General features: G+C 44.0%; 1 protein-coding gene across 1 annotated transcript in view; it reads left to right on the top strand.

Annotated features, from left to right (window-relative positions):
- The window catches only part of LOC115157127 (tensin-3), a 73,621-nt gene continuing 59,562 nt past the window's right edge, over window positions 1–14,059 (top strand). Inside the window, exons 1-7 of the mRNA XM_029705105.1 lie at window positions 1–446; window positions 7,809–7,979; window positions 8,387–8,437; window positions 8,768–8,890; window positions 9,951–10,015; window positions 13,106–13,189; window positions 13,875–13,987. Of these exons, the coding sequence (XP_029560965.1) occupies window positions 7,830–7,979; window positions 8,387–8,437; window positions 8,768–8,890; window positions 9,951–10,015; window positions 13,106–13,189; window positions 13,875–13,987 (586 nt within the window). The 5' untranslated portion in view covers window positions 1–446; window positions 7,809–7,829. The remainder of the gene's footprint in view (window positions 447–7,808; window positions 7,980–8,386; window positions 8,438–8,767; window positions 8,891–9,950; window positions 10,016–13,105; window positions 13,190–13,874; window positions 13,988–14,059) is intronic.

The following is a 14,059-nucleotide window of genomic DNA, read 5'->3' on the forward strand; positions in this document are numbered from 1 at the left end:
CCCATGCCAGGACTTGTGTCTGCGGCAGCGCCTAGCAGCCTTCACTGACTGAAGGAAGTGTGTTGGGGGTTGAGTGGAGCAGAGCAGTGCAGCAGTTCAGGAACAGAGCAGGGCTTCCATTTTAACACGGCCAACAGAAGCCAACAGCCAGTAGTAGGAGTCAGCTGCAACAGCCTGGGAGGGAGGGAGCAGCAGTGGGGGCGGCAAAGCCAGACAAAGTGAGCTCACAGAAGTGCCTCTGATCACCCTGCAACCGCATTCCAGCACAGGAGAATGAGCCAGTCAGCCTCCTCTAAGCCTGTGTGACGGGACCTAAACTAAACCTCATCTTCTCTTCTCTTCTTTGCCTGGACTTTATCACCCTCCTCTTTTTCAGCAGTGTCTGACTGACAAGGGATTTCAAAGGAAGAAGGAGAATAAAAGTTCCTATTTTCAGTTTTGAAACGGTAAGGTTTGGAGTTTTAAGTAGTTTGTAGTGTTTAACTTGCAGGGGAGATGGTTTTATTGTTGTGCTAGTACTTCAAATCAGTTCTGGATTAGTTTCATGCAGTCTGGTGATGTTATCAATGCTTCTCTCTTTATCCTGTGGTTCAAGCACATTTAATTCAGTGGAATTCATTCAAAATGTAAAATGGGGGCATTGCTTAGTCTTTATTTACTTTGGCTCTATGCCCTACTTGTGTGTGTGTGTGTGTGTGTGTGTGTGTGTGTGTGTGTGTGTGTGTGTGTGTGTGTGTGTGTGTGTGTGTGTGTGTGTGTGTGTGTGTGTGTGTGTGTGTGTGTGTGTATATGTGTCTGTCTGTGTGTGTATGTGTATGTCAGCGGGGGGGAATTCTGAAGAGAGAGAAGGGGGTCATTCAAACTCAACGTGCAGTGTGTGTGTGATTTCTTTGAATGATAAAGTGAGTGTTGTTAATGAAAAAAACATGATCTCCTCATCAAGCTTTGGCTGCAGCTTTTCACACATTAAGAGAATCGCGCCACTGTGAATGTCCTACCGGTTAAGCTTTCTTTTATATTGGTTTGGTACTCCATGATATTTGGGGCTTTGCTGTGCTGGAGACCTTTCAGAGCTAACATAGTCCTCAATGAGTCTGCAGCATTTTTAATTTATTTCATTTTTTACTAAATTTGTTGAATGGCTGGTCTGCTGGGAGGAAGAAAAGATGGAAAGAGAAAGAGAGATATACGTATTCTTCAAGCCACAGCTGCTGCGGGGTATTCCAGGCCTCAGGGCTTCACTTTTTAGGCAGCCATTGTTGATGACATGTACAAGAGTCCCTCTTACCTCACATTGGCTACACCCTCCTCCTTACCTGTCTAGATATCTCAATTTCTCTCCTTCCTGTAGCTATCTATCTTTAAAACAAACAGAAGAAAAGAAAAGCTCTACTGCACCATGAACACACACATAAGAACACACACATACAGATCATGTTTAACTATCAATAGGAACTGTGAGACAAGTGTAGAAAGAACACAGAAAACATGGGAGTTCAATTCTCTTCTCTGTCTCTCTCCTTTGATAAAAGAGAGATTACAAAGAGCTAGCTGAGAGACAGATGGATAGGACCCTGATAATGTGGTTTGGAAGAAGGCTAGTGTGTGTGTACAGTAAGCTAAGTAGAAAAATACATTATGTTCTTCACAGGGCAGGGACTGACTGTAGGGCTGAGGGCTGCTGGGGCAGTATAGTGTCACAGAAAGGAGCAGCTAGCCACACAGCACACATATGTAAGCCATTAGCCAGAGTGAAGAGAGGGAGAGCAATGAGAGAGAGAGAGAAAACGGGGGGGTAATCCATTTTGGAACGCATTCCTCTATGACCTTGGGAACGAAGGTGGTAATTAGGTGGTGCTTTAGGAGGCTGGTGGGTGCTGCTGCTACACACAGATTCACCCAGAGGCAGGGAAGCAACTCGCTTTCATTTCCCTTCAAAATATCCTGTGAAAATGAGAGACAACTATATGTTTGAGTTCCAGAGTTGCTAAATAAACAGCATTAAAAATATCCCCTTTTCTCCAGTTCCCCCTCCTGCTGCTTCTTTCCCTACAGACTCCCCGGTTTTGTTTATTTCGGCCCTTCGGTGTTGAATGGGCCTCAAAGCCACAGCGTAAACGCATCGAGCGAGACAGGAAACAGGCAGAACAAACTATGGCCTCTTCTACCCAAAGCCACTTCATCCATCTAGCCTGTTATGTTGTTGTGGGAGATGTTATCCTCCCTGACTGTTTAAAGTGTGCTGCTACTGCTTCTATTCGTGCCAGGTATAAGAGCATGTGTGGTGCTCTGTCTGACTGACTGATGGGAATTAGGGTGGGTTATTAGATGGTGTCCAGATTTAAATGCTAAATACCTTCAGGTGCCCACAGTCTATGCAAACTAGCAGTAGTACTGAGAAGTGATATACCGCACAACAAGCAAAGAACATGCAGTGTTGAGGTGAAGAGTTGAACCTCAGCCATACAAAAAAAAAGCGCAGGCTCAGCTATTCCAACCTTCCACATTGTGCTGTACCCTCCCTATAAAATAGAGTTGGACAAGAAAGACACAAAGACAACATTGGAAACAATATAAGAATTCCAATACTCCATTTAACTCATATGCTTGTTTGCAGAGGCCTTACCTCTGTGACCCAAAGCCAGCGGAGATCCTACTAGTACTAAAAGGTAAAATGACGGGTTGCAAATTCCATATGACATTCCACCTTAACAGTCTCCCCATAAGCAGCTTCCTGAAACGTTAAAAAACATGTTTGGTGTGGCTGAGGGTCAAAGACGAACATCTTACAAGATCATGAATGTGTCCCTGGCTGCCGGACCAAGCACACTGACTCCCAGAGAGACAGTAGGCTACGTGTGGCTGGTTTTTACATTGGTCCACAGCACAGCCAAGTCCTCCCATGCTGGGCTGTACTGAGCCATATCCTCCCTTGCAGAAATATCTTCTTTTTTTAACCTAGCTTTCATCCTTCATTCCACTATTCATAAATGGAAGTATGGCACATTCGACTTGTTAATACCATATAAACTTTAGATCCTGGTGGAGAGGCTGACTCTGTACTTTATTGACCATAGATTTGGGTTTTGGCAATGTTTGGTTCAGAGAGAACTGGGAGGTTTCTTTTCTGGAGTGCTAAGTTGGTGGAGATCCGTCTGCTCTCCTTTTCACCACTGGAACATAGTTTGGTTTAATGTGACCATGGTGAATTCTCAACTAACCCAATAATGGACTGCACTGCCACAATCTGTCAGTCATGAACCAAGGCCAGCCAATAGGAACACTTCTAAATTTGATGTTTTGAGTCAAGGAATGGAACTTACCACGAGCCAGCCAAGGGGTGATTGTTGGCCATCACATGTTGGCAATATAGCCTAAGAAAGTAATAATGTGGTGAACCTACATCCAATAAGGAATATTGGCTACGCCTGAGCAGTCAAATGATTGAGTAGACGGTGCCTATTTGTTGCCAACTACTATCCCATTGATCTTTAAATCATGGACTTTGTTCACTACATTCTTTCCCTGTTCAATACCTCCTGTATTTATTGACTGATCTCCTGGTCCATTGAAATATGCCTAATTTAATAAGACATGGCTATTATTGTAGTTATTGATCTGGTTTCTGGCCAGACACTGCTGGGGAAATAGTACCTGCTTGATAAGTCAGGATATATGAATGATATTTACCAATAAAACAATGATTAGGACTTCTAAAGATATGCCAGCTGTGGTAGTTAGCACTGTGGACTTTATGGCTGCAGAGTGAGTTTTATCCCCTCCATGTGGTTTTAGACACTGTCTTTAAAGGATTATACTGCTTCCCTCACCTTAAGCTGTTTCATGTGCTGCTCCTTTTCCCTCTACACCAAGGACTCCCTCTCTCGGTTTTTCCATTCCTACAACAGCCATAGTTTATGCTTGTTTCACTTCTCTTGAGTTTCATCCACATCTAATGCTTCTTTTCAATTTCCATCCATATTTATGGTGTTTTTTTTAACAAATCACTCTCACAGTCACACATACACACAGTCTCCACTCCATCATGATCACCCCAATGTGCCTTTTGTGGAAAATGTAACTGAGGATTCTGAAGACGTGTAGCAACCGGACTAATAACATACAAACAAAAGTTGGATGTCTTAATTGGACTTTGTTGCTGTCGTCCAACCCTATGATCCCAATTGGATGACTTTATTATTTGTGACAGGCCAGAATGCTGAGTTTTTGTCAACCGTTGTCACCAACATGTGCTAAAAAATGAAAACAACCATGATGTCACTGTTCACACGACTGGGCCACGTTTCCATCCTCTGAGGATGACCAACATTGATTACTAGTTGGTGGATTTTATCCTCAGCATGTCAACAGCGCTCAGTGTTTCCTCTACGTAGGCTGTCACTGTGAATAAGAATTTGCTCTTAACTGACTTGCCTAATTAAATAAAGGTTCAATTTAACTCCCCTGCAATTTAAGATGGAATATTCCATGCAGAGTGAACTACAGCCAGGTGAGAGGTGTAGTTTCCAGTACTGATCAGGGCTGGGTTTCAATAATCTGAGGTGGTACCTCTCTTCACCTCACACCTCTCCTTCATGATTACTGAAAGAAAGGAAACCATTGGAGACTATTGAGACGCAGTCCCAGGCCTCACAGTGCTGAGTGATCTATATACATCTAAGCCTCGCTGACAGCGCCCACGCACCAGCATTTACCCATACCTCCAGGGGTTGTGTCAGCCAGGGGTTTCAGAGTAGACACACCTAAATCCCCTAGAATCCTTACCTACACTAGTATACCTGTTTCAGCTTGTTCTCTATGAAGCCTGCTGCTGGCAACCTACTTTTCAAACACCACTCTGCTTAGCTTAGGCCTACGCCTTCTCATCCGCCATTACTCTACTGTCTACTCCCAGTCATTGTGCCATGGGTGGGCTGTGCTTTCCGATCCTTAGCCGGCTGCCTGGGATGGTTGTTGTGTTATGCCCTAGTGGCCGAGCGCCATGCCCTGAACCAGGAACAAAAGCACTCCTTGTAAATTAAAGAGCAATGATCTGTAGTGCGTGCTGGGGCAAGTCGCTGCTGTTTCCCTGACGTGACTGATGAGAGACAGAACGGGACTATGGGAGAGAGAGGTTTAGTTGAAAGGAACTACCACAGTGTAGAGTGTCTGGATGATTTATATTGATATGTGATTGAGTATAAAATTATGGAGTTTAGGATTACATGAAATAGATGAGTGGGTTTACCTAACTTCTTTAAAATATCTGTGCTCACATTGGAATGTAGATTTGTCATCAGGTATACTCTGAAATATGTTTTGATGTATCTAATAGACTGCGTTTTGGAAATGAAAACATCTCAATTTAAAAAAAGTAGGATAGTCTTTATAAAATAATGAAACGTCAATATAATGTAGGCCTACCCTCCATAGAGCTTCATAGGATGAGGAAGACTTTGCCCACATTGATTCTATCAAATACCTTATCAAGGGCCGACTATCAAACACAGACTTCAACCTCAAACAGACTTTCAACTCAAACAGACTTTAACCTGTGTTTTGAATAACTTTATTAAGTACAGAGAAATGTCTTTCTTGCAAGCTCTATACCCCAAATAAAGTAATCAATATCAACGTAGTACTAAAAGTAACATAAGGTAGAACAAAAACATATATACAGGGTCAGTTCCAAAAGCATATTTACAATGTGCAGGGATACTGGAGTGATAGAGGTAGATACAGTACTGTATGTATAGGGGTAAGGTGACTAGGCATCAAGATATATGACAAACAGAGTAGCATCGGTGTATATGATGTTTGTATGTGAGTGTGTGTGTGTGTGTGTGCGCGTGTGTGTAGAGTCAGTATAAAGGTTATTTGTGTGAGCAAATTAAGTGTGTGTGTGTTTGCGTGTATTTGCGTGTATGTGTTTGCATGTATGTGTGTGTGTGTTTGTGTGTTGGAGTGTCAGTGTGCGTGAGTGTGTAGAGTCCTTTGAGTGTGCATAGAGACAGTGCAAAAAAATGTAAAAAATACAAGGGTCAACTCAGATAGTCCATGTAGCCATTTTGTTCGCTATTTAGCAATCTTATGGCTTGGGGATTGAAGGTTAAGTACTGGTGGTTACCCATCTCCTCTCTCTGGTACTATGCTCTGACACTTTCTTAAATACAGTCCAGTCCAGCCTCCCACTCACCTAGTCCCCACCGCCACTGAAAACACAACCCTCAAGTGTTGGCCGGTCAACCTCCGCCACTGAAAACACAACCCTCAAGTGTTGGCCGGTCAACCTTTTCGTACATTTCTGATAGACAGTTTTTCCCGCAGCTCTCGGAGAAAATGGACATACCCTGCTATTACACTAACTGCAGACCCACTACACCCCAGTCCGTTTCCCCTAGCGATGACCCTTTCTCACACACACACACACACACACGGCCCCTTTTCATTCTTCTCCAAGGGGTTTAAGCCCCTGGGTGCAGTAGTCCACGGCCCCCTGGTTTTACGGTCCTGGCCCCTTTCTCCAGAGTCCTTCAAAGTGTGTGACTTTAGCCTGCAGTCACTTCAGACTTGATTAACAGGCACATTCAGGCCTTTTCACTGTTAATCACAACAAACAATCAGGTGACCGGACTGAAACATGACATTTCGATTCACTCCCTTTGTCTTTGGGAGTGTGTGGTGTTAGGGTGGGAGCAGAAATAAATTCCAAGCTGACTATTTGTGGTCACCCTGTTGGTCTAGATTAGATAGAGGACAGGCATGCAATAGACTGACACGTAGATATTGAGAGTTTTGTTGTTTCGTAATTCTATCTCTACACAGCCATGCCAAAGCTATCCCTCTGTGGTAACTACCATTATATCAATACTGATCTGAGTGTGTTGTGAACTTATGAAACTTCTTTCGGTTTGATTCCTTACTTTGATTCTCGTTGTTAGTGAGATTATAAAACTGATAGAATGACCTCGAAATAGAACATGATTCTGATGTGAAAATGATTCCTAGAAGAACTCACGCTGGGATTTGTATTGTGGTATTTTGGATGGATTATCTTCGTAGGGGCGCCAGTTAACTGCCTGCATGTTGTTTAAAGAATCACTTCCCTATTCCCCAGCTGACAGGAAAGACAGAGCACTAGGCCAAAACACAGATCACAGATGGATAGATAAGAGATGTGTGGATGAGTGGGGGAAGCCTCTCTCTCCCGCTCTCTTTTTCTCTCCCCAGCGGCTACACAGGAAGTTCATGACCATGAGGTCACAGGAACATGCCATATTTCAGGGCTACACAGCACACGACTGGTTCCAACTGGAAGACAGCGGAGTTTTCATGTTTTTTTTTTTGTTTCATTGTTGCTGTCTGTCTTGTTTTTACTGTGCGAACTTGAGCATGATCAGTTGGTGACTATTTCCTTGTTTTCATATTCAAAAGCAGTTACTTTTTACATGGAGTAAATGGAAATTAGGAATACAACTACAGTGAACATAGAAGTGGAAATAGTGTTTCATCATCATCTGCAGTAACCTATCATGAGGCATAATGGCAGTCAGTGTGGCACCTGTGCAGACAGTTAAATGTAAACAGATGTCCTTCTTTGTCATACAATCTACAGTAGGCTTGTGTTCCTATTGTAAAGGTATCAGTGGGGTGGCATGGCACAATGGCTGACACCAAGGACTTTGCTCATCAAACATTGACTAGAGTGAAAACATGCATCCTGTCAATGGGAAAGAGGAAAGTGTGTTGCAGGCCCTGAGGCATCTCTCTTTCTCTCTCTCTATCTCTCCTTCCCTCCCTCCCAACAGGAAGAAGACCCAGATGTGAGAATGGATGAGGGATACGAACTTGACCTGACCTACGTGACTGAGCGCATCATCGCCGTGTCCTTCCCTCGGACATGCTCAGAAGAGATCTACCTCCACAATCTGAAGGATGTCACCCGGATGCTCAAGTCCAAGCACGCTGATAACTACCTGGTCAGTTGACACGACTCTCGTGCATCTGTCTCACACCATTCTTCATCTCACTTGTAGTGCATAGACTATCGAGATACCTAGTCCTTTCTGTCTTAGTGAGATCATTAAATCTAAAGTTTGCTTTGTTTATTTGGTTTAAAGTGTGACTGTTATTCACCCTATGTCATTGTCTCATTGACACATTTTGTGGTTTCTAGAGAAGTGATGTTGACAGGACAAGAGTCTACTTTAACCTCAGCTCAACCATTTAGTGTGGAGTGCTGTGAAGCCTTCTTTAGTTCATATGGGAAAGAGGAAGTGAAAACAGTTGAAACAGTTACTTTTTAATAAGATAGTTATAAAAGGCATATAATAAAATTGCAACATAAATGTATGTATTCATGCGTACATATCTTTTTTCTTTCTAGATTATCAACCTGTCGGAGAAGAGACATGATCTCTCTAAAATGAACCCTAAGGTAAAGCAACCATACTGTCTTTTTCCAAATGTGCAACATAAACAAAACATAGGGCAAGACACGAGGTGCTGAAGACATACAGGTATCAACAAGCTGCAGAATGACTCGGCTGTATTTGCTATAGCTAAATCAATGAATATCAGTGGCAACATGGATCTCAACCATATTTGTTTGAACAACTGTCTCACTAGATAACCCTTTGATTTAGAAAGGCTGTCTCTAGGATTTCTGGAGACTCTGCACGTGCTAAATAGATCTTTTAGGTTGTATAGAGGTTTTATTGATTAGAACTATCTATAACAGAGTGTGTGTCTTACCTTGTGTTTGCAGACTCTGGACACGGGCTGGCCTGACCTGCATGCCCCTCCTCTGGATAAGATCTGTACCATCTGTAAGGCCATGGAAGGCTGGCTCAATGCTGACCCTCTACATGTGGTGGTCATACACTGCAGGGTGAGCATAATCATCATCACTCTGTCATCACCCTCTCATCATCTTCTGGCCAAAGATCACTTGTCTCACCTTATCATATAAAGTCACTGTCCAGTAAAAAATCTAACTGTTTTTAATTCTGTTAACTCATACCCAAATAATGTTGTTGACTCGTCTCATACTATTTGTGGTCAAAGCATAAATTTGAGCAAAAAAAACACTTCAAAAACACAACCTCAAACTTATCTCAAACGGACCATTTACAAATGTTTTGCTATTTCCTCATGCTGCTGAGGAAATAGCAAGCATGTACAATCAGCTGTGAACTCGCATGAATATTTTTAATGACCGGTATACGCCCACACCATTCTATAGTTGGAGTATGCCCACACCATTCTATAGTTGGGGTATGTCCACACCATTCTATAGTTGGGGTATGCCCACACCATTCTATAGTTGGGGTATGCCCACACCATTCTATAGTTGGGGTATGCCCACACCATTCTATAGTTGGGGTATGCCCACACCATTCTATAGTTGGGGTATGCCCACACCATTCTATAGTTGGGGTACGCCCACACCATTCTATAGTTGGGGTACGTCCACACCATTCTATAGTTGGGGTATGCCCACACCATTCTATAGTTGGGGTATGCCCACACCATTCTATAGTTGGGGTACGCCCACACCATTCTATAGTTGGGGTACGCCCACAGCATTCTATAGTTGGGGTACGCCCACAACATTCTATAGTTGGGGTATGCCCACACCATTCTATAGTTGGGGTACGCCCACAGCATTCTATAGTTGGGGTACACCCACACCATTCTATAGTTGGGGTATGCCCACACCATTCTATAGTTAGGGTATGCCCACAACATTCCAACACAGGAAGCATTCAGCTGAAGGTACTACCGGTTGGCGAGTGGGGTCATGGTAATGCTTCCGGGGAGTTGAAAAAATATTTGTTGTTTATTTATAAATTAATAACACTACCTGTTACTGTTGCAAATGATTATGCCTAAGCATTGGCACACAAATATGAATTCATTTGACATCTTGTCTCTGTCTTGTATTTCAGGGTGGGAAAAGCAGAATTGGAGTGGTCATCTCATCGTTTGTGCATTTCACTGACATATCTGCCAGGTAACTGCTGCAACAAATGGCATCTCATGTAGCTTTTTATCAATATTTTCATTTATTGAGGTTTAGCATTGTGAAATATGACTTCACTCTAACCAAAATATCTGATCTCAGGAGAGAGTGAGTAGCACTGATTGAATGTTTGGGTCCAAACTCCTTGTCAACTCCAACCAAATGTCTCAGATACATATAGGCCTAGAAACAAAGATAGTCTATTTCACTGTCTGACCACTACTGGCCCACTCAGTCCTTTCACTGAATTCCACAGTAGTTCAGAACGTGAGTCAAACAATCAATACTTATGGTTGTGGGATCACACTTACAGAATGACACACTCTAAATCAACATAGACAATACTAGACAGTCATGACAGTCAGCTTATGACAGGAACTGCCGTTTATCACAAAGGTCAATGTAAGTTTCAATGAATAGACCTGGAAATTAATTTAGCAATTAAATATGAGTTTCAATAAGGCACTTGAGTAGAAAATTTCCCCTCAAGCACATGTAGTTCCTCTAAGTGGATAAAGTTACACAAACAAAGATGAAAGTCATTTACACTCTGAAAGGATATTCAGAGCAGCTGCAACTCAGCTAATCCCTAAAGTCAAGAACTGACTGCAAACGTTTAGCGAGAAAGTGGTTTATAAGGTGAAGGGAAGTGCTGTGTGTGTGTTTGTGTGTGTCTTGTCTTATGGAGATCCTTTCTGCAAACAGCCCCCATGTGATATGGGTACACATTGGCCCAGGCCAGGCTGGGGCAGGCCAATCAACGTGGGAGAGAGAGGGGAGAGAGAGACTGATAAAGAGGGAAGGGGAGAGAGAGAGAGAGTAGAACAGAAAAAGAGTGAGGACAGTGAGGGAAGGAAAGAAAGTGAGGGGGAAGAAGAAGAGAGGCAGAGAGAGGCAGGGAGATTTAGAGGGAAATATGCTGCTCAAAAAAATAAAGGGAACACTTAAACAACACATCCTAGATCTGAATGAAAGAAATAATCTTATTAAATACTTTTTCTTTACATAGTTGAATGTGCTGACAACAAAATCACACAAAAATAATGAATGGAAATCCAATTTATCAACCCATGGAGGTCTGGATTTGGAGTCACACTCAAAATTAAAGTGGAAAACCACACTACAGGCTGATCCAACTTTGATGTAATGTCCTTAAAACAAGTCAAAATGAGGCTCAGTAGTGTGTGTGGCCTCCACGTGCCTGTATGACCTCCCTACAACGCCTGGGCATGCTCCTGATGAGGTGGCGGATGGTCTCCTGAGGGATCTCCTCCCAGACCTGGACTAAAGCATCCGCCAACTCCTGGACAGTCTGTGGTGCAACGTGGCATTGGTGGATGGAGCGAGACATGATGTCCCAGATGTGCTCAATTGGATTCAGGTCTGGGGAACGGGCGGCCCAGTCCATAGCATCAATGCCTTCCTCTTGCAGGAACTGCTGACACACTCCAGCCACATGAGGTCTAGCATTGTCTTGCATTAGGAGGAACCCAGGGCCAACCGCACCAGCATATGGTCTCACAAGGGGTCTGAGGATCTCATCTCGGTACCTAATGGCAGTCAGGCTACCTCTGGTGAGCATATGGAGGGCTGTGCGGCCCCCCAAAGAAATGCCACCCCACACCATGACTGACCCACCGCCAAACCGGTCATGCTGGAGGATGTTGCAGGCAGCAGAACGTTCTCCACGGCGTCTCCAGACTCTGTCACGTCTGTCACGTGCTCAGTGTGAACCTGCTTTCATCTGTGAAGAGCATAGGGCGCCAGTGGCGAAATTGCCAATCTTGGTGTTCTCTGGCAAATGTCAAATGTCCTGCACGGTGTTGGGCTGTAAGCACAACCCCCACCTGTGGACGTCGGGCCCTCATACCACCCTCATGGAGTCTGTTTCTGACCGTTTGAGCAGACACATGCACATTTGTGGCCTGCTGGAGGTCATTTTGCAGGGCTCTGGCAGTGCTCCTCCTGCTCCTCCTTGCACAAAGGCGGAGGTAGCGGTCCTGCTGCTGGGTTGTTGCCCTCCTACGGCCTCCTCCATGTCTCCTGATGTACTGGCCTGTCTCCTGGTAGCGCCTCCATGCTCTGGATACTAAGCTGACAGACACAGCAAACCTTCTTGCCACAGCTCGCATTGATGTGCCATCCTGGATGAGCTGCACTACCTGAGCCACTTGTGTGGGTTGTAGACTCCGTCTCATGCTACCACTAGAGTGAAAGCACCGCCAGCATTCAAAAGTGACCAAAACATCAGCCAGGAAGCATAGGAACTGAGAAGTGGTCTGTGGTCCCCACCTGCAGAACCACTCCTTTATTGGGGGTGTCTTGCTAATTGCCTATAATTTCCACCTGTTGTCTATTCCATTTGCACAACAGCATGTGAAATTTATTGTCAATCAGTGTTGCTTCCTAAGTGGACAGTTTGATTTCACAGAAGTGTGATTGACTTGGAGTTACATTGTGTTGTTTAAGTGTTCCCTTTATTTTTTTGAGCAGTGTATATGGTGGGAGAGGGAGAGAGATGGAGAGACAGATGAGGAAGAGAGAAAAAGAGGGAGAGAGAGACCTCTAGTGAAAAGCCTCCAGTGCCTGTTGGTTTTAGGCCTGTTGCTACAGCAGTAACTGTGTATACACTCTGACCTCTTTCTCCTCTCCTCCTCTCCTTTTTGTTTACTCTGGATTGTCTTCCTCTCTGGTTACTTTCTCTCTTCATCGCTTGTCAGTGGGTGCATGCTCACATTTGTGTGTGTGCGCATGTGTGTGTGTGCATGAGTGGGTGTCAGAGAGAAACAGAATATGTATTGAATATGTGCCAACGTTTGTTTACAGTGTGTGTACCTCCACTCTGTCAGCCAGGAGGGTCTCTGGTATAGGCTGAGGACTTACGCTCAGTTCAGTTTAGTTCACTGTTCCCTTATTTAAAACTTAAGGTCTTAACTAAAGCTTACTTTCCATCATTGTCAGGAGTGTTTACTCTGTCAGTGCTTAAGCCTAAACAGTAGGGTAAGTCAGTGTTTAAGCCTAAACAGGAGGAGGGTAAGTCAGTGTTTAAGCCTAAACCATGTCTGTGTCTGTCTTACATAGTGCTGATCAGGCCCTGGACCGCTTTGCAATGAGGAAGTACTATGACGACAAGGTCTCAGCATTGATGACACCTTCTCAGAAAAGGTACGGCCTCTTCTCAGGCACAATATTCATCTACTCTCTAGTACTGAGGAAATGCTCATTGTGTGATATGGATGGTGAGGTAAAGGTCTTATTCCACACCCTCCTTCATCTGCCTCCATTCCTCCCCACCCCTTTACACGCACACACACACACGCACACGCACGTGCACACACACACACACACACACACACACACACACAACAAACACACACAGATCTATACACACCCCTTTCTGCCCATGTTAGGGCAAGTTCAGGTCCCAGTCCCACCAAGACCAATAGAAAACCTATTGCGTGTCTTGGTCTTGTTTGTCCATTCCTATAGAAAAGGGCCTGTGATAGTCGCTCCATTGTGTGTAATTGAAACAGAATGGGATCCTGTGGTGACCCGGTGCAATCTAATCCTGCTGCATCACACTGAATCCCTGTGACTCAGTCACGCTGTGGGCGCCTCATAAAGAATATCTCCATCACAAACACACAGGCTCAATGCATCTCAGAGCGGTCCTTTTCCCATGTGTGCTTCAGTAACTGGGTTGCAATTGTCACGGATGGACTTATCCATTGATGTCAGTGTTGTAAGTGATCTGTTGTTGTCCACCTATATGCAAAGGGGTTTAGTTAGTGAGGATCATCTGGCTAGCTATTGTGTGGATTACTATATCTCTTCTATTCTTTCATGCCAGGTATGTTTGGATCCTGAACAGTCTCCTGAGTGGGTCGATGAAAATGAATGCTTCTCCACTGTTCCTGCATTGCATCATTCTTCATCGGATACCCAACTTCAACACTGCAGGAGGTAACTGAAAACACAATTTTGTTCACCTATTGGCCCACTAGAAGAAAGAAATGTAAATATTCCACTCAGTCA

This window comes from Salmo trutta, chromosome 21 (genome assembly GCF_901001165.1).
Source record: "Salmo trutta chromosome 21, fSalTru1.1, whole genome shotgun sequence".
Classification (NCBI taxonomy): domain Eukaryota; kingdom Metazoa; phylum Chordata; class Actinopteri; order Salmoniformes; family Salmonidae; genus Salmo; species Salmo trutta.